The 17,684-nt window shown below is 48.5% G+C and overlaps 1 protein-coding gene, 1 long non-coding RNA gene and 1 other non-coding gene across 3 annotated transcripts; 2 read left to right on the top strand and 1 right to left on the bottom strand.

Moving 5' to 3' along the window:
• Window positions 1–265: 265 nt before the first annotated feature.
• On the top strand, window positions 266–341 carry MIR2284Y-3 (microRNA mir-2284y-3). The gene has a single exon (NR_107761.1). It is a non-coding gene; the product is annotated as a microRNA mir-2284y-3 (primary transcript).
• A 2,064-nt stretch (window positions 342–2,405) lies between these two features.
• LOC101907683 (uncharacterized) lies at window positions 2,406–11,714 on the top strand. The gene is made up of 3 exons (XR_233332.5): window positions 2,406–3,811; window positions 9,183–9,283; window positions 10,719–11,714. It is a non-coding gene; the product is annotated as an uncharacterized lncRNA (long non-coding RNA).
• A 2,041-nt stretch (window positions 11,715–13,755) lies between these two features.
• MAGEF1 (MAGE family member F1) lies at window positions 13,756–15,350 on the bottom strand. The gene is given in 1 exon segment (NM_001102049.2): window positions 13,756–15,350. A coding segment is annotated over 1 exon segment (924 nt). The 5' UTR covers window positions 15,199–15,350; the 3' UTR covers window positions 13,756–14,274.
• Between the last annotated feature and the right edge of the window lie 2,334 nt (window positions 15,351–17,684).

The following is a 17,684-nucleotide window of genomic DNA, read 5'->3' as shown; positions in this document are numbered from 1 at the left end:
AGTCAAAGAATATGATTATCATGTGCTTATCTGCACCCCATTCCCAACCACTTCCCAGTCACACTTTTGGAAACAAGGACCCTATCTTCTTAGCCTTTGTTTTTCAGCCTGACTCAGAGTTTAAGCTCAGCAAATGTTTGTGGAATGAATAAACATTGTTGAAAGAATTCTTTTAGCATTTGGGGACTGGTATGTGTGCTGTGTGAGGGCTAACTCAAATATTAGGAACCAAGAAGAGCTTTGATTTCTTTGAAGAGAAAGTATTGGGTTGGTCAAAAAGTTCGTTCGGGTTTTTCATCAGATGGTATGGAAAATCCCAAACGAACTCTTTGGGCAACCTAATACTATCTAAATACATCCACTCCTTTAAGACCCAGATCAGCCACTGCCTGCTTTTAGGATGTCCCTAGGATGGATTTTTGTTCACTTAGTTCCTCCTTCATTTCTCAAACACTTATAAGTCCCTGTCTCGGGCACCATGATGGGGTGCCCTTGAGAAACCCACAGTCCTGATGGGGTGATGGACACACTGGCTGGTCATTACAATGGAGTGGTCAAAACTGCTGAAACAGAAGGGAAATGTGAGGTGTGGGCAGGGGCTGGTGAGCATACGTGGAGGGAGACCATCTTTGCTCAGCTCTTATCTAGGCTTGGCTCTTCAGCACAGAGTTAAGTGTCTACTCCAGGGTCAAATGGCTAGTGAGTAGATCTCAAACCTGATTCTTCAACTCCATACCCTGTGACCAACCACCAGCTTTCTCTCTGTACTTGAGCCCAGGTCTCAATAACCTGTCCACTCAAAATCCCGCATAGCCTCACAGAGCCTCTTATATAAGAGGAGGCCTCAACCACAGCTATGGAGTTGATTCCTGAGCCATCCTGATGACCTGTCTGGGCCTCCTTTTATCTGTGGTTATCCTATTAACAATCCAGCTTGTTCCCAGCTCCACACCTATCTCGCTCAACAGTTTGCTGCTCTGCTGACCTACTTGGCAGCTCTCGTGCTCCCTGCTTTGTTCCCCAGGCTCTGCCTGGCAGTTGCCCTCATGGTGGATTATGGTGCCTTTGCACCCTCGGGCACCTGGCCTCCAGGTTGTGATGAGACACTGGGGGCTTCTGTTCCTCCAGGTCTGGGCACATCACACTTCAACACGCCTCCTGCATAAGACGAGCCCGAACAGAATCCCTGCTCTTGCTGCCCAATATCCTCAGCCAGGCTCCTCTACTAAGACTGTGCCTCTTTCCTAGGCTTACCAACCAGGCATTGCCTATCCCTGCCCTGTGGGCTGCAATATGAGAGATGCCATGGGCTCCAGAGTCAGACAGACCTGGTTCAACTTAAGCACCTGTCAGTTTTCAGAGGTTCCTTAACTTCCCTGAGCCTTCTTTTTCCCTCTGTAAAATGGGAATATGTAGTACCTGCCTCACAAAAATATACATACAATCTGTACCTGGAACATGATGAGGAAGTGGGAGCTGACAGCATCTACTACTTGTAAAACTTTTTTCAAAAGCTTTTCATGTATCTAGGCTTTGGCTCCTTTGAGCACAGAGAGGTTAAATGTCTACTCCAAGGTCATGTGGCTAGTAAATAGGTCTCAAACCCAATCCTTCAGCTCCACGTGTTGAGACACCGCCCCATCTCGCTTCTGTGCTCAAGCCTCAGCTTTGATAGGCTGTCTAATCTATGGATCTTTTTTGACCCTGAGATGTACAGAGAAAGCCTGAGTTAGCCTACTTTACAGCAAGGGGACTTGGGCTCAGTGTTTAATAAGTGAGTTGCCCTCGGTCGCACTGCTCATCATGAGGGAGCTAGGTGAGAACCACTTGATCCTGCATTCTGTGGCTTCAGAATAAATCCTTCCCATCTTTCTCCTCTACTGTCAGAGCATCCAGCCCTATTCTGAGAAAGCCCTCTCACCCCACTATCAGGGTGTCTGAGTCCAGGCATCATTCTGGTTCTTTCCACTGTCCTAAGCAAACCCTTCAGGTGGAGAATGTTGGGAAGGACCCTCCAGTGGCTCTTAGGGGCTAAAGAACACAGTGCCCAGAGCCCTGGGAAGGAGGATGCTGCTGGCTGAAATCCCCTCCTCAAGACCCCGCATCAGCCCAATCTCTGCTCTCCCTGCACCTCAGCCCCTAGCCAGATCAGCCTTGTGGCCAGTTGACGGCGCCGCCCAGTCCCCAGCCCCCAGCCCTGGGCTGCCAAGGTTGGCAGCCTCGTGGCCACGCTGCACAACTCTGCGCCTTTCCTCCTCAGTTTATTCCTTCCAGATACTCAGTTGCTGCTTTTTCTTTGGATCACTTTTCTGTGTTATGGTATTTCAGTTGTTTTTCCACTCCTTCCCCCACCCTCCTACCTTCCCCCCATGGCAGGATTCCTGAGAAGACTTGCTTTTGGAGAAAGCTGCACGCACATCTGCTCTCTAGCTGCAGGGAGGGCCCTGTCAGGGGCTCGGGTCTCAGGGAGCCACGCCACACTGGGCAGTGGAGGCCGGAGGGCAGGGTCCATGGGGCATGGCAGCAGAGGCCCGTGGTGGGCATGCTTCCTACAGCAGGCAGAGCTGAGCCTCAGGGCCTGGGGGTGCTGCCAAAGACCTGGGGCTGCAGCTCACCAGCTCCCTGGCTCTGCTGGCTGTGGCTGCTGGCTCGCTCGGCTCAGATCTGCGTATGCCAGACTTGAGGTGAGAGAGAAACCAGGAGCCTTGGAAAATGCCCTGGCTCTCCATCTTTTTTCGTTGGAACTTTTTTGTCAGTGGTTCTGAGGGGTTAGGGGTCTTGTGTGTGGTCGATGTGGGTGCAGTTGTGTGTGCTAGAGAGTATATGCTGGTTGCATGCAGGCTTGGAAGTCACAGAGCCTAGGTTTGATTCCTGACTTCCCATCAAAGGCAGTGTGAACTTGGGCAAGTCACCATGAAGTGGGTGTGATACCATGCCTCCTTTTCAGCCTTGTTATAAGGGTGAACTGAGTTAATACATGAGAATACTTCCTGGCACATCGTAAGTGCTCAATAAATATTTTAGCTATCATTATTATATATGCATGAGGATATGTATGGAATTTAATAAATCTGGGGTGGTCCTTCTTGGACTTTGGAGTGTGAGAGTCACCTGGGAAGCTTGTTAAAAGTGCTGGCTTCTGGGCCTCACTTGCAGAGACTCTGATCCAGCAGGCCTTGTGTGGGCTCAGGAACTTACTTTTTAATCCAGAGACCCCAGTGGTGTTGATACACTGGCCCAGGATCTGCTCTGGGGTGTCTGAGTGAACAGACCCTTGGGACCCTGGGCTCCGGCACCTCCATCAGAACTGCTTTGCAAATGTCACTGGAGAACAGATAAAAGAAGGGTGGAGTGGATGGAGGCCCAGAGGTGGGCAGGAGCCATGCCAGGCAGAGGCTTGAGGCTCCAGGAAGGAATTAAGGTGGCTGGAGTTTTAGACACAGAATTGACACAATTCTACTGAGCGATTGGGTTGGACCAGCCTGGTTTACAAGCCCAGGGCACAGCAGATGGCAGAAAAAAAGAGGGTGTAAAACTGCAGTTAACTGAAGGCCAGGGTGGCAGGAGAGTCTGTGCCTGGACAGAAGCAGCAGCCATATCTGGAGGAAGAGAGAATCGCCCAGATTGAGCAGCCGTGTCAACTCCCTGCTCCCTTAGGCTGGGCATCTGAACTGCTGGCAGAGCAGCCAAGCAGGGCCTGATCTTCACAAGCTGATCACCTCACCAGCTATGCCAGGCTGTGGCTGGACTCAAGGGCACGACTTAGGATAAGAAACTGGCTCTGTCGACTCCTCTGTTCAAGAGCTTACAGGTTTGTTTTTTTTTTAATGTTTTTCTCTTTCTCTCTTAGTAAAGATCTTTTAGAAAAATTCTTTGTTTTGAGTGAACTAAGAAAAGAAGGAGGTGGGATGTGATGAGGCTGTGGGGAGGGCTGGTTGCTGCTCCAGGGAGGGGTCTGGTGAGACCAGCGATGAGGCCGCTGATGGAGCAGGCCTGGGGTGAGGGGTGGGGGCACCTCTGAGACCTGGGGCCTCACCTGGGATCTCCTTTCAGACAGTGGATTTAATGTATTTAGTAAGTGTGTGTGAAGGTGAGTGAGTGTGCTCATGTGTATGTGTGTAGGCATATCTGCACACAGGTGAGTATTCCATGCCTGTATGCTTTCGGTTCATTTAATGACAACCCTAAAATATTCGTTGAGTGTATACTATGTGCCCAGTCCCTGTTCCAGATGCCTGGGATACATCAGTGGACAAAATGCAATCCTTGCCCTCAAGGAGCTTACTTTCTATGGGGATTTTGTGTGTGCAGAGGGGATGGGTATATGTTTGTGTGTATGAGTCTATTGTGTACACATATTGAAGAAAGAAGAATAATAACATGTGAGTGCACAGGCAGATCTGGGTCAGGAACCAGCTGCCATTTTCTAGGCATGTGATCCTGGGCAAAATATTTCACTTTTCTGAGCCTTGGTTGGTTTTTTTTTTGTTTTTTTTTTTACAAAATCGGAAAATGATCCCTTTCTCTCATAATTGTTGTGAGACTAAATGTAAAAATACTTGGAAAGCTCTAGGCAAAGTACCTGATATATGATAGTTGCCAAATGATATTTTTTTATGTCTCCTGTGGAGTTGGAGGAGATATTTGACCGTGTATTGATATATACCAAGTGTGCATTTGTGTCTGGGCAACATGCCCTGTGTGTCCGAGAGGCTGAATGTGTGGGTTCTCCCTGAGTGGAACCTCCCTCGCTGGGGATCTGTCCTGTGGAGATATCTCAGATCTGGTCAAAGGTGATGCTGTTGCCTGGAAAGTTCCATTCCAAGACAGAAGGTCCTTTATAAAGCTGGGAGAGAAAGGCTGCTAAGTCTGGAAGCTCATGAGCTGACCCATTTCAGCCTTGGTTAGGTCTTTCCTGAGTCCTTCCAGCCGCAGTGCAACTGTGTGTTTGTACTTCTCTTTTTAATGCACGCAAAGACTCTTGGCCTCCCTGTCACTGACACCAACTTGCAACAACTTGCAGCTTCTGTTTTCCCACTTCCATGAGTCCCTGGCCATGCTATTGCCTCTGAACTTTCTTCTTATCCCCCAGATCATTTATTAGAAATATAATTAGGAAATGGGCCCAGAAGGCCACTCTGGGGGCAGGACTGAGTTTCTGTGTAAGCTGCTTGGGACTGCCAAGACCCTTGCTTTCAGCAAGAACTTGAGCTTGTCAAGCTTCTGCTCTCCTCCCTCTACACTTTCTCTCAAGGAGAAAGCCCATGGTTTGGGCTACGTCTTCAAAGAGACTCAGAGTGTCTACCTTCAGCCTCAGTGTCCCTCCTCTGCCCCAGCTCCAAGTATCCATCAGATATTCAACTGAGCAGCTGAGACTCAGGGTAACTGATGACATAGCCATGTTCTTGACCACAAACCAGCTCCCCCTGGGCATCCAGCTGTTCTAATGAATGACTCCAGCATTCTTCCAGACATGACAGCTTGAAGTTCTGAGTCATAACTCACATGTCCCTCTGTTGCATTTCCCAAAGCTGATCAGTTATCCAGTCATTTCAAGCTCGTCCCCCAGCCTGTCCTTCCCACTCTTGTTCCTGCTGCACCACTCCCCACGTCAGGCTGCCATCCACTCTAGCGTGGAGTGGCCTCCCTGCCTCCAGCCTCCCCCTTCACGACCAGCCAAGCCACCGTCAATGTGCTCATGGTTTTCCCGCAGCCACTGTCTCTCTCCATCCACAGCGCCCTCTCCTCTCCTCCACAAACTCTGCTTCAACCTAATTGGTCCCCTTATGGTCCCCAGGACACCGCACGCTCTTGCTACCTGACCTTAGCTGGAGTGGTTTCCCTTGCCTAGAATCCTTTCCTCCATTCCAACCTTTTACCTAAATTATAGCCATCTCTCATGGAATACAGCATCCCTGGCTGAGATGCACCCTATGGTTTTAAAAACATGATGAGGAGAAGCTGGGAAATGTGGAGGAAGGGAACTAATTGCTAGTGATTTGCATAGAGGTAGAGGATTTAATCTGGAGAAGGCAATGGCAACCCCACTCCAGTACTCTTGCCTGGAAAATCCCATGGATGGAGGAGCCTGGTAGGCTGCAGTCCATGGGGTCATGAAGAGTCAGACACAACTTCACTTTCACTTTTCACTTTCATGCATTGGAGAATGAAATGGCAATGCACTCCAGTGTTCTTGCCTGGAGAATCCCAGGGACGGGGGAGCCTGGTGGGCTGCCGTCTATGGGGTCGCGCAGAGTCAGACATGACTGATGTGACTTAGCAGCAGCAGCAGCAGAGAATTTAATTTACCACTGGGGCAGACTTTTGCTTTGTTTTGGGAAAATCAACACCAATCTTAAACTGTGTAGTCACCGACAACGTGAGTGCAGATGTTCACTGTTCTGGTTCAGCAGTGTAAACAGACATGCCTTGGGAGACAGGGACTGCCTTTTTTTCCCTTTTTTTCCTAAGATTTGAGGAAAAGAGTTGTGGAGGAAGGGAACCTGAACTGGTCCCAGTGGAGGCAACTATTTTCAGCTGAAGTTTGGAGAGTTGCTTGTAAGACATTTCAAGCAGAGACAAGCAGGCTTCCTAAGGAGGTTGGAGAGGGCCTGGCACTGCTGCTTTGGGACCCAGGTGATATTTCTTGACACAGAGTTGGGGAGAAGGACACGCTGTCCACCCCTGCACACAGAACACAGCATCCCTCTGGTACCCTGGTGGCCATCAGAGGAGGCAGCAGCCATGGATGCTAAGGACCCCCCAAGGGACCATCTCTGGCAGACGCTCCTTTCATGGGCCTCCATAAGCCCCACATGGTGACTGCTGTGGATAGATGGACTTGTGACATCCTTTGAGATGTCCCACTAGGAACACCCAGAAGTATTTGAGGACATATTGCATGGAGTGGGGCTCAGTGTCGTGACTCATTTTGTTAAAGTAGCAACAAATCATTTCTACCCTTGGCAGGTGAAAACTAAATACACTAGAGACAGATATAAAACTGTACTGCCCTGTTAACTGTGGTTGCCTCTGGGTGCCAGTGTTCTAGAGAATCCATTTTCTTCTTTATATTTTTATGGAACTCTCCAAATTTTCCACTACAAGCACTTATAATTAGAAACACAAACGCTACATATAAGGAATATTTTCTCTTTCCTTCCCCTTCAGGGCCCAGCGGAAGGCCCTGCTGCCTCAGGCTGCTGTGGTTTCTTCCTCTGCTGAGCTCCGAGGGTAACTCTTAGGTGCAGATCTGTGTTTATTCATTGTTTTAGGTCCTTGTGCCAGCTCCTTGAGGAGAAGGAACACTCCTACTTCTCAGCCCTCCCCCATCTCTCACTCTGCTTGTAGGAGCTACTTCTCAGAAACCGCCTGGCCTGCTTCCACCCTTGGCCTTCACACTCATTGTTCCATCTGCTGGCACCCCCTCCTCCTGGGTCCCCCGACTCAGACAGCTTGTGGGCTTCCTGCTTCTCACCTTCAGTTTTGACTCAAATGTCTCAGTGGCGAGGCTTTCCCTGAGCAGGCTGTTTAAAATCGCACACCCCCTTCCCTGCTTTGTTTCTCCCTGCAACATAGACTTCCATCCACCATGCTGTGTATCATACTTCCTTATTGTCTATCTCCTCATACTGATCTGCAAGCTCTAGAGGACAAGGATTTTTGTCTGTTATTCTCTGCTGTAATCTCACCACCAGGATGTATGTACAGAAGATGATAAGTGTTTGTTGCAATGAGTGAACACAGTTTATAATAACACTAGTTCCCATGTGGCAGATCTTGTGCGAAGTGCCTGGTAATCCCCTCCTTCAGGCTTCATGGTGTTTTGAAGTAGGTAGCTTTATCTCTCGGAGAAGGCAATGGCACCCCACTCCAGTACTTTTGGCAGGAAAATCCCATGGACGGAGGAGCCTGGTAGGCTGCAGTCCATGGGGTCGCTAGAGTCGGACATGACTGAGCGACTTCACTTTCACTTTTCACTTTCATGCATTGGAGAAGGAAATGGCAACCCACTCTAGTGTTCTTGCCTGGAGAATCCCAGGGACGGGGAAGCCTGGTGGGCTGCTGTCTATGGGGTCGCACAGAGTCAGACACGACTGAAGTGACTTAGCAGCAGCAGCTTTATCTCTGTTTGAAAGATGAGGAAACCAAAGCTCAGAGAATTAGGTCCTCAGCTGAAGGCAGACAGGAGAGCATGGCAGAGTGGGGTGAAAAGCGGATCCGTCTGCCCTGGGGGCCAAGGACGTGCCATTGTAGGAGCCCTCTCTGGCCTCATGGCGGCCCCTCCCTGTGCTGACACCCCTCTGCATCTTGGGCACCAGGTCCCCCACTGCAGGAACCACAGTGCTGCTGCCCAGAGCTGGCATTCCTCCAAATGGGCTCCCCTCCCAGTCTGGGTCCCTTCTGGTGACCCTGCAGTCAGAGAAGCCAATTTGTTCCTCCTGTTCCTTACTGACTCTACTCTGGGTGCTCTAGGTAATGGTATAAAGGAGCAGGCCCAGAGGTTTTCTTTCTTCTCCCGCAGCCCCATTTTCCCAAAGGGAGCTTGGGTGCTCCCTGAGAACCTTCTGCAGACCAGCAGGGTGGACTAACAGCAAGAACCAGGAGATTCAGGTTCAACTTCTGGATTCACAGTTCACAAGTTATGTCATGACCTTGGGCAAGTCACTTAACTTGTGCACTGACAGCATGAAAGGGATTATGCCTTCCTTGTGGTCTGCCTACAGTGTTGCAATGACAGCTAATGCAGAATCTGCCTCATGGGGCTGTTGTGTAGAAGTGAAGTGAATGTGGAAGTCGCTCAGTCATGTCTGATTCTTCGCGACCCCATGGACTATACAGTCCATAGAATTCTCCAGGCCAGAAAAATGGAGTGGGTAGCCATTCCCTTCTCCAGGGGATCTTCCCAACCCAGGGATCAAACCCAGGTCTCTGGCATTGCAGGCAGATTCTTTACCAGCTGAGCCACAAGGAAAGCCAAGGGGATGCTTACTTGCCTCGTGGTACAGAAACAAGATTCGTCCCTGAAGAGCCACTGACTTGCCACGTGCAGGCCCTGCTAGAGGGTGGGTATTGTCTGAGTACTGTCACAACAGAAGTGAAACAGGCCAGTGGCTTTGTAAGACTCACACAGCCTATGAATGACAGGTGATTCTTGCACCAACCTGGCAGCTGTCTTCCAGGACCCTGAGGATTTACCCCATGTGGACGTTACAACTGACCATCACAAGCCGAGCACGAGACAGGATGGAGACTGGTGAAAAAGGAGGAACGCCTTCTGGAGGTCAGTCTTCAGGTCCTAGGATCAGGGACAGGGATCCCCATACCCCAGTTCTAGTGCCCCAAACCCTGAGGGGTCTGGGAGATCTTGCCTCACCTCTCTGGACTGAGACATGGAAACCTGGGTGGGGCGGACTCTGGAAGGCTTCAGGGGGTGCTGCCTGAAGGTGGGGGTGGAAAGCCCCATGTCCCTGGAGAGGAGGAGTCACTGAGCAGGTTCTGGGAACATGGGATCACCCAGCGCACTCCCCACCCAGGCCCAGAGCTCTAGGGACGCAGGTTCTCTGAGCAAGCATACTCAGTCCTGGGGCGCCGGGGGGGCGGGTAAGTGGGGGGGGCTTTGATTGAAGTGGTGAGTTTTATTAATGGTGAATGGTGAAAATGGTGTGTTTGCATATCTTCTTAAAAGTTCTGGTACGATTTAAAAATGATTGGTTCGTTATCCACTTAGCAGAAGAATAATTCAGCAGAGATGAGGAGGAGGTGGCGGGGGTCTGTCAGTAGTATCCCGCCTTGATGAGCACCACAGCCAGGATGCCCAGGAGAGTGATCAGCAGGAGGCCGAGTCTCCCATTGTTGAACTGCTTCAGAAAGAAAAATTTCATCCAGTTCACCTTCGACTGGCTGTTGAGAGGGTACTGGAGTAGACAGGGAGCCAATTTGGTTATCATCTCGGTTATCATCTTAGCACCATGCTTGATAGATAAGGCTTAATAATTGTTGACTGCTATTGTTATCAGTGGTGACTAGCCTGGGAACTGGGCAGGGTCTGCAGTCAGCTGGTAAGATGGGTCATGGGTGTGGATTTTAGCTAACCATTAACTCTAATCACCCACTAATCTTTCCTAGAGTTTCAGTCCTCAGAATTTGGAATTCCTTGTTCAAGGTCACATAGTCATGACTTTTAAAAGGCCCTGATTGGGACACTTTTCAGAACACCTAACCTCTTTAGTCAGTACACTATATTTCTGCTGGGAGGTAATTGTTGCCATCTCTGCTGGGCTGCACAATTTTGAGGACTATTTTGCACAAGCATCAATTGCCACCATAACCAAGGCATGGAGCATAATTATCTCAAGTGGAAATTGTGATTGAGCCTATGAATTGAGGCCTGATTTACAGGGGCTGTGAATGAGCTGCCACCTCCAGAGCCCTTCGTGACTGTTAGATGTTGGGGCTGTAATCAACTGGAGCCTGTTTCCAAACGCCCACTCTTCAAGTTCCAGTGGGTCAAAAGTCCTGACTCCGCTGAATGTCAAGATCCCTGCAGAGTCTGTGGCAGAACTGAAACTTTCCCATTGTCTAAGACTTGATTCACAGTTTTCAAGGGACTTCTCTTTCCTGGCTTTGTTACCTAGTTGTGGTAGAGTAAGTATGATCTGAAGTAATCCATCTGCTATCACTCTCCTGACAAAATCTCTTTGCTCTCCCACCCACAGTTTCACCCAGGAAGATCTAGTTCTGTTTGTGCCTGAAGGGAAAGAAGACCAGGGATCCCGGCCTTCCTTCTCCCTCATGTGAGTGACCGTAATCCATGGGGGAATTCATCTCTTGCCCTCACCATGGCCAAGGTCTGCTCTACACATGGGCCCAGAGGCCACACTTTTAGTACTTCGGAGAAGCTGATGATGGCATCTGTGACATGGGAGGTCTTTCATCCTGAGGCAAGGGTATGAGTTCTGCCAGCCCTCTGTACCATCTGGAAGCAACCTGGGACTATTTGCAGGTTCACAAATGGTAGATGATTGTTTCATGGCATGAAAGACTTAATTTGAGCCTTAATGGAGAGAGCAGACTAACGAAGATTGAGGAAACATGGCCTATAAGAACAAAACGTGCTGAATTTGAGTAAAGCTACACATTCTACACATTGTGGTCAGCACTCAGAACACTGTGGGTAGGCAGAGCTGGAACCAATGTCCACAGATAACTCTCCAACTTTATTTTAACCTCCTTTTTACCTTCTCACAGACCAGTCTTGTCCTAATTACCTTGGTTATACAATCCTTGTTTGCATTTCCAGAGAGATAGCCATGTTTGCAAGAAAGAACATAAGTCCCCAAGTCTGAAAGGAGTTCCAAAAAGAAGGAAATGTGTAACAGTGAAAAGCTGTGGGGTTTTGACTCAGTCAGGCTTCAGTTCCAACCCTTGTTATGTCATATGCTATCTATGAGAACTTTATAGCTTCTCTGAGTTTCAGTTTGCACAGTTCAAAATGGAACAGATAGCATCTATCCTGTTAGATTGTTATAAAAATCATTAAAACATATGTAAAGCATTAAAAAGCTGGCTCATATTAGGTATTGAATAAATGGCAAGTATTAATATCTGTAAAATGAAGGTATTTCATAATACCAAACTTTGCAATATGGTGGTGAAAAGGAAAGGGGAATGCTTTTGGCCTGTAGCAGATGTCTAATAAATGGTAGTTGTTAGTCCTGTCTTGCCATGAACTATACTTCTGCCTTTCAGCAAAGTCTGCTGCTGCTAAGTTGCTTCAGTTGTGTCTGACTCTGTGCGACCCCATAGACGGCAGCCCACCAGGCTTCCCCATCCCTGGGATTCTCCAGGCAAGAACACTGGAGTGGGTTGCCATTTCCTTCTCCAGTGCATGAAAGTGAAAAGTGAAAGTGAAGTCGCTCAGTCGTGTCCCACTCCTAGAGACCCCATGGACTGCAGCCTACCAGGCTCCTCCGTCCATGGGATTTGCCAGGCAAGAGTACTGAATTGGGGTGCCATTGCCTTCTCCGAAAGTCACCTCTACTGCCAGTGAAATGGGAAGTATTTCTATTCTACTTATCCCATAAGGATTGCAGTGGCAACTGGCGTTAATTACATGTGCCTCATTTTGATTCTTGCAGTTGTGATAAATAAAATCACATACAATATATCAAAACCCAGACATGGGGCACAATGTACTAGAATGAAACACACTGGGAGGCAAGGGACTTGGGTTCTTGTCTTGTTGCTATCTTTTGTCAAGTGACCGTAAGCAAATCACCAAGTAATCAGACCCTCAGGTACAGACACTGCTGACCTCTCAACAGCTGTGAGAAAATACAAATGTGAGAAATTATCACTATTATTCCTTGAGGGTAAAATCAGTTTTCCCTTTTCATCTTTGGAACCCAGCAGAGTCCTTGGCATATAGTGGGCACTCAGTACTTTTGTTTAATGAATTAATATTAATAAACTGTCCAGAAGTCATAATCATTAGCAAACTTTTTTACCCATAAACTTACAGCTTTTGGTCTCACTGTGATTTTTTGGATCCCTGGGCTTTTATCTCAAAGTGTTTGTATTCCATGCTAACCTTAACATACTCAGATATGTTATTCAGGTCAATGGAAAGTGCACACACACAAAAACTGGCAGTAAAGAAAGAAGGAAGTGGGTCTTCCATATATGGCAGCTGTAGGGGCCAGCATCTCAATCCTCCTACACCCAGCTCTAGTTTGGTTACCACTCATCTAGATTCCTTATTCTTCGATGTACCCATCCTATAGGATTCATCCTCAGAGTGAAGGTGGTGGGCACTGCAGAGGCTTGAGCTGCTTTTGTTGATGACTCTTCATGTGTATTAAGAATGTGAAAGATGTCTACAGTTCTCCTAATGGGAGATAGCAAGTGGAAAGCAGCAAGCAGAAACACTGATGAAGGTGCTGGGCTTCCTGGTGCCAAGGGAGAGATCGTGAAGACTTCTTGGCAGTAGTGGACGTCACACGTACCCTCCACCCTACACACTGTTCCAGAATTGTTATAGTGCTTGGTCCCTGAGGGCTTTGGTAGAAGAGGAAAACACATGAAGATTGAGAGAAGAGAGATGGAGAAGACCAAAATGCCAATAGACACCATCATGTATGCACTGTAATAAAGTGCCCTGGGCCAAGTGCACTGGCCAAAGGCGGCTGTTTTCCAGATCTGTTATCTATCAAGTCATCCCATGTAACTCAAGAGCATCTTAAGTAGTCATTTTTAATACCATCTCCTCATTGCAACTTCTTTTCCTCACCCCCCTTCATGCCCCCACCTCCGCCCCCCGGTCTCCTCCCACCCTGTCTTTTCACCTTCCCTACACTGAAGTCCCACTAAAGGTAATTTCAGGCAAGCCTCACCCAATCACTCCAGTGGGGCTAGGTGTCTCGCTGCAGCCTTCAACTCACTGCACTGTAATTTCTGGTTTATTTATTTACTGTCCAGGTCTGAAGAGTAGGACCTTTATCTTGCTCAGCATGTATTAGTTGCTCAGTCATGTCCAACTCTGTTGGATCCCACGGACTGTAGCTCTCCAGGCTCCATTGTCTACGGAATTCTCCAGGTAAGAATACTGAAGTGGGTTGCCAGTCCCTTCTCCAGGGGATCTTCCCAGCCCAGGGATGGAACCGGGGTCTCCTGCATTGCAGGCAGAGTCTTTAACCTGAGTCACCTGGGAAGCCCTTTAATTCCCAAATACCCCCAACAGTGCATCACACAAAAGATGCTTAACAAATGTTTATTACATGTACCAGGTTATACCTCTAATTGCATGCCCACCCCCCACCACCAGATATTATAAAAACTAAGCAGAGTTACATGTCAGCCTTTTTTCTTTATACAATAGACAAAAACTGTTAGAAAGCTAGATACCATTCAGCTATTTTTTTCCCCTGGTACCAGATCATTATACTGCTGAGTTCCTTCAAATTATTTAAATACATCATTTGGTGCTGCATAATTTGTTCAAGACCACAGAAGAAAATGTAAAGTTTTTCAATTCATTTTACAAACCAGCAAAAATCTACAACAAAATCCTACAGGAAAAAGTAGACGAATTTCATTTATAAACATCAATTTAACAGTATATTAAACACAGCAAAACTGAGCAAGATACAAAAACTAAATTCTAGTTACACGAACACAAATGCTACAGAAATAAAGACCCTCTCCCCACCGAGTCTACTTATGATGCAGACGGTAGCTTTTATATCCCCCCCTACCCCCATCCCTAGCTGGCCCTCACCAGAGGTGGGTGCTTGACCTAGCCCTCACACTTGCCCCAGCTCTGGCCCTATCAGCCTCATCTGCCAGGGCCTCACGGTACTGCACTGGCCAGTGCTGGGGTTCTTTCTTATGGAGCTTGGCCACGAACCCCAGGACTTTCATCTTGCTGGTTTCCAAGTTGCTTCGGGGACCCCAAGAGAATTCACATTCCGGTGGGTTGGTGTGAGGCACACGCCTGTAATTGAGGTATCTCAGCTGCACGAAATCTTCCATAATAAGCCTCTTCGGGTACCCAAAGAGGAAGTGATACTTTGAGGGACGCACCCCCAACCGACGCAGCATCGCCCAGACCTGTGCCTCTCTGGCGCTATTACCTTTCATGTAGATAAGGCCCAGGATCATCATTAAGAGACCCAACCTGGGGCCATCTCCTCTCAGAGCCTCCTCCTCATCCTCAATAGGTTTTAGTTTGTTGATCAGGATGTAAGTGTGGTGCTTGCGGTCAAGCTGTTTCAGCTCGAAACCGAAGACATACCGCAGATGCTCTGCGGCCCTTGCGATGATCTCAGGGAACAGATCCTTTAAGTCTCCGATAACGTATTTCACCATCTCGGAGCGAGTGATGCGGCTCTTCTTCCTGTCCTTCAACAGCAGAAACTGCACCAACTCGGCTACCGTCCGATCCAGACGGCGGCAGGCTCTACGCCGGGCCAAGGTTTTGGCTGCCAAAGCCCTCGCGCCTTTCGGGGTGAGAGAGGGTTCTGTAGCCCCCTCCTCCCTTACAGCGCCAAGGTCCTCCTCGGGCCTCTCCTGCAGGAGGGGGCTCGGGGCCATCTCCTGCGAGGCGGTCAGAGCCTGGGTCTCACCGTCATGGCTGCCATCCATCTCCCTCTCCGCCTGAGAGATGGGGAGAGCCCCGCTCTCGGGTTTCTGCAACATGTTTTCGGGTAGGCAGGTGCAGAGCGCGTACGCGGGCCGCGGGGTGTGCGAGCCGCTGCACAAACCCCGGTGGAGGGGTTGGACAGCGGCTAGGGCGGCTGCAGGAGGACTAGGAGAGATGACACGGGGTTTTGCGGCTGCTGGGCTGTACCGCAGAAGGCTTGGGACGGTTGCCGCGGCGCGGCCACCGCGCAGTCTCAGTGCGCACTCGCTTGCCGACTTGCCAGACTTCTTCCGGCCAACTCAGCCAAGATGGCGGCCCTGAGGCCGCGCGAAGCCCGTCCTCTTCCGGCTCCCGCTTGGATAGGAGTGCTCACAGGCTTCTCAGGATGCCCAGGCTGTGGAGGAGTCAGGGCTGATTTTTAGTCTGACAGGCTGGAGGCGGGAGCAACCAGACTATCCTAAGGTTTCAGTGTAGAAGGATGAAATAGGGATGGAGTTCTAGCCACATCCCTTCAGCAGGTGCTTATTTCTAAGTGCGCTTGTCTAAGATTTTGAGTGATTTACTGTGTCACAAGTGCGGTCTGCATGGAGGTGAAGCCTGGGAGATAAGGCTGTGCGGGACAGTTCGTGACAGACCTTGAACACGATGCTCGAGAGATTGAAATCTGTTTAAACAGGGGGGATTTAAACTAGGGAGTGCCCGGATAGGATCTGTATCATCTAGTCTCTCTGGTGGCCCTGTGGAATATGGATTGGAGAAGTGCTGACCAAAAGCTGGGAATCCAGCTTGGAGTATTGGCATTATTATAGTGCAGAATAGGAACTGAGATGTGGCCTGTCTTGTTCATTGGCATATCTCCAGGGCTCAGAACAGTGCCCAGCACATAGAGGCACTCCATAAGTATTGTAAAATGGATGACAAGAGGGTACGGATAGCAGATTCTACAGGAGTCAAAGAAGATGATAAAAGATATATCGAGGTACAGCTGGCAGAAATAGTAACTAACTGGAGGAAAGGGGAGGGGTTTTGTTTTTAACCTAATCAGACTTAATTACTCCTATTATTTATTTCTTTTTGCCTGCTCTACTCTGACCTTTACCAGTCTGTCTCCCAACCCCCTTTCTCTCTCCAGCTCCTCCTCCCTCTTCTTCCTCCTGTCTCCTCCCCCTTCCTCCCCTCCCTTCTCTCCCTCTTCTCTCCTTTCCTCCCCTTTCCTCCTCTTGCTCCACTTCTCTCTCTCCTTTCAAGCCTTCCTTAGTTATTTACTGCCATTTCAGAATCACCATAGCAATTTGTATTTAACGTAGGCCTTATTGTGCTTTAGGCTCTGTTCTAACCATCATTCAAATATTAATTTGTTTAATTCTCATTAAGGTAAGTACTTTTATCACTGTCCCCATTTTATGGATAGGTCTTTTCTATGGGATTTGCTGTTTACTAGCTATGTAATCTTGGGCACATTACCTAAATTTCCTGCCCCTCAGTTGCCTTGTGAGTAAAATGGGCATAATGGTAGAGACAACATTGTGGAGATCGTGTGAAGAAATGCATAGAAACCATTTAACGCAGTGCTTGGCACATAGTGTTCAATAAGTGGGTTTTTGTTGTTGTTTAGTCACTAAGTTGTGTCTGATTCTATTGCGACCCCATTGACTGTAGCCCACCAGGCTTCTCTGTCCATGGAATTTCCCAGGCAAGAAAACTGGAGTGGGTTACCATTTCCTTCTCCAGGGGATCTTCCTGACCCAGGGATCAAACCTGCCTTGGCAGGTGGATTCTTTACTACTGAGCCAACAAGGAAGCCCTCAATGAGTGTTAGCTATTATTTATTGCATATTTTCTAATGTATTAATTTTTTACATATTTTAACTCATCTACTTCTTCTAACAGCCCTGCTGGATAAGTGCTATTATTATTCCCATTTTATAAGTGAATAACACACAAAGAGGTTAAGTAACTTCCCCAACATCACATGACTGAGCCACTATTTCAATCATATAGTATGACTCCAGGGACCATGCTCTTAACCACTATATTCAGTTCAGTTCAGTTCAGTCTCTCAGTCGTCTCCGAGTCTTCGCGACCCCATGAACTGCAGCACGCCAGGCCTCCCTGTCCATCACCAACTCCCGGAGTCCACCCAAACCCGTGTCCATTGAGTCGGTGATGCATCCAACCATCTCATCCTCTGTCGTCCCCTTCTCCTCCTGCCCCCAATCCCTCCCAGCATCAGAGTCTTTTCCAATGAGTCAGCTCTTCGCATCAGGTGGCCAAAGTACTGGAGTTTCAGCTTCAACATCAGTCGCTCCAATGAGCACCCAGGACTGATCTCCTTTAGGATGGACTGGTTGGATCTCCTTGCAGTTCAAGGGACTCTCAAGAGTCTTCTCCAACACCACAGTTCAAAAGCATCAATTCTTCGGTGCTCAGCTTTCTTTATAGTCCAGCTCTCACATCCATACATGACTACTGGAAAAACCATAGCCTTGACTAGACAGACCTTTGTTGGCAAAGTAATGTATCTGCTTTTTAATATGCTGTA

Source organism: Bos taurus, chromosome 1 (genome assembly GCF_002263795.3).
Source record: "Bos taurus isolate L1 Dominette 01449 registration number 42190680 breed Hereford chromosome 1, ARS-UCD2.0, whole genome shotgun sequence".
Taxonomy (NCBI): Eukaryota; Metazoa; Chordata; class Mammalia; order Artiodactyla; family Bovidae; genus Bos; species Bos taurus.
Note: the sequence above shows the minus strand (reverse complement) of the source record. Positions and strands in the feature narration are given on the sequence as shown.